Here is a 1,551-nt window from a genome sequence, read left to right as displayed (position 1 = left end):
AGATGTACTAACTTGATAAACATATCCCAAATGTTTGGTTAAACCTAAAAAGACCTCTCTGGTGGATGTAGCAGTATATCATTTCATATGTATTAATTTCATAACTTGTTTTTTTTTTTTCGAGATGGAGTCTCACTTTAGGGTGGAGTGCAGTGGCACCATCTCAGCTCACTGCAACCTCTGCCTCCCAGGTTCAAGCAATTCTCCTGCCTCAGCCTCCCAAGTAGCTGAGACTACAGGCATGAACCACCATGCCCGGCAATTTTTTTGTGTGTTTTTAGTAGTGACAGGGTTTCACCATGTTGGCCAGGCTGGTCTAGAACCCTGGACCTCAGGTGATCTGCCCACTTTGGCCTCCCAAAGTGTTGGGATTATAGGCCTGAGCCACGGTGCCCAGCCTAATTTCATAACTATTGATAAATTTTCATCTTACACTGAATTTACATTTAGACTTAACTTTCTTCTTACACTAAATTAATGAATTAATATAAATCATATTCTGTATTTAATTATAAAAACATAAAATTACCACATCAATTTAATTATTATAAGTAATTTATACATACTGCATAATGACTTTGAAAACAGTATAACTCAAAATAATAGAAAACAAAATTAACTGAATGAAGTACTACTGAATTTCAGGTATTTCTGTGACAGAACACAAATTTAAAATTTAATAAAATATTACCTTTTCTTAGCAAAAAGTTTCTTAAGTCAGATTATCCTTTCATGTTTTAAATGAAGCTTCTTCTAAATAAGTCATTTTATTCACAGTTTTGCAAATTTCTTTTTAACACATACAATGTATATAGTACATGCTGGAATCAAACACCTGAAGGAGCTGGAATCTTATGAATACAGCCAGGGCAACAGTGTAGAGAATCATGAACAAAAACATCACAGTCCACACAGAAAACATTTTGGCACACAGCACAAACATAAACCTGTAGTGAAAAAGAGAAAAGTGATAAACTAGTTTCCAAAAGTTAATTACAGCACAGCTTGATGACATTCAAGGTGTGCTTTGCTCTTTTGTATCTCTACCAGTTTTTTGCCACTACCTACTTTAGTACTTCCAATGTACTCTATATTCTCAAATCTAAGGCAATTAATTTTTTACCCCAAACTATCCCTTAGAAATGAGGGAATGACTTTTTTTTTCGAGCCTTTAAAGTCTATTCTATTATAGTTCACTCTCAATTATTTCATTCTAAGGTTTGGGAAAGACATGAGCTTCAAACCAGCGCTACTTTTGAATGCTTAGCAAGACCACCTGATTGATTCAATTAAAAAGAGAAGCATAAAAATTTAACATAGATTGAATTATTCTTAGGGAATGACCTCACAATTGCAAACGTTGTATTTCCTTTTCAAGTAAACCTTTCAAAAAAACATGTCAGGCCGGGCGCGGTGGCTCAAGCCTGTAATCCCAGCACTTTGGGAGGCCGAGATGGGCGGATCACGAGGTCAGGAGATCGAGACCATCCTGGCTAACATGGTGAAACCCCGTCTCTACTAAAAAAATACAAAAAACTAGCCGGGCGAGGT

At 36.1% G+C, this 1,551-nt stretch overlaps 1 protein-coding gene across 1 annotated transcript in view; it reads right to left on the bottom strand.

The window, feature by feature from the left end:
* Positions 1-487: 487 nt before the first annotated feature.
* LOC108541125 (general transcription factor IIH subunit 2) overlaps positions 488-1,551 on the bottom strand; it is a 35,943-nt gene continuing 34,879 nt past the window's right edge. The window contains exon 14 of the mRNA XM_017890564.1: positions 488-947. Within this exon, the coding sequence (XP_017746053.1) occupies positions 828-947 (120 nt within the window). The 3' untranslated portion in view covers positions 488-827. The remainder of the gene's footprint in view (positions 948-1,551) is intronic.

Source organism: Rhinopithecus bieti, unplaced genomic scaffold (genome assembly GCF_001698545.2).
Source record: "Rhinopithecus bieti isolate Rb0 unplaced genomic scaffold, ASM169854v2 scaffold_18354, whole genome shotgun sequence".
In the NCBI taxonomy this organism is placed as follows: domain Eukaryota; kingdom Metazoa; phylum Chordata; class Mammalia; order Primates; family Cercopithecidae; genus Rhinopithecus; species Rhinopithecus bieti.
Note: the sequence above shows the minus strand (reverse complement) of the source record. Positions and strands in the feature narration are given on the sequence as shown.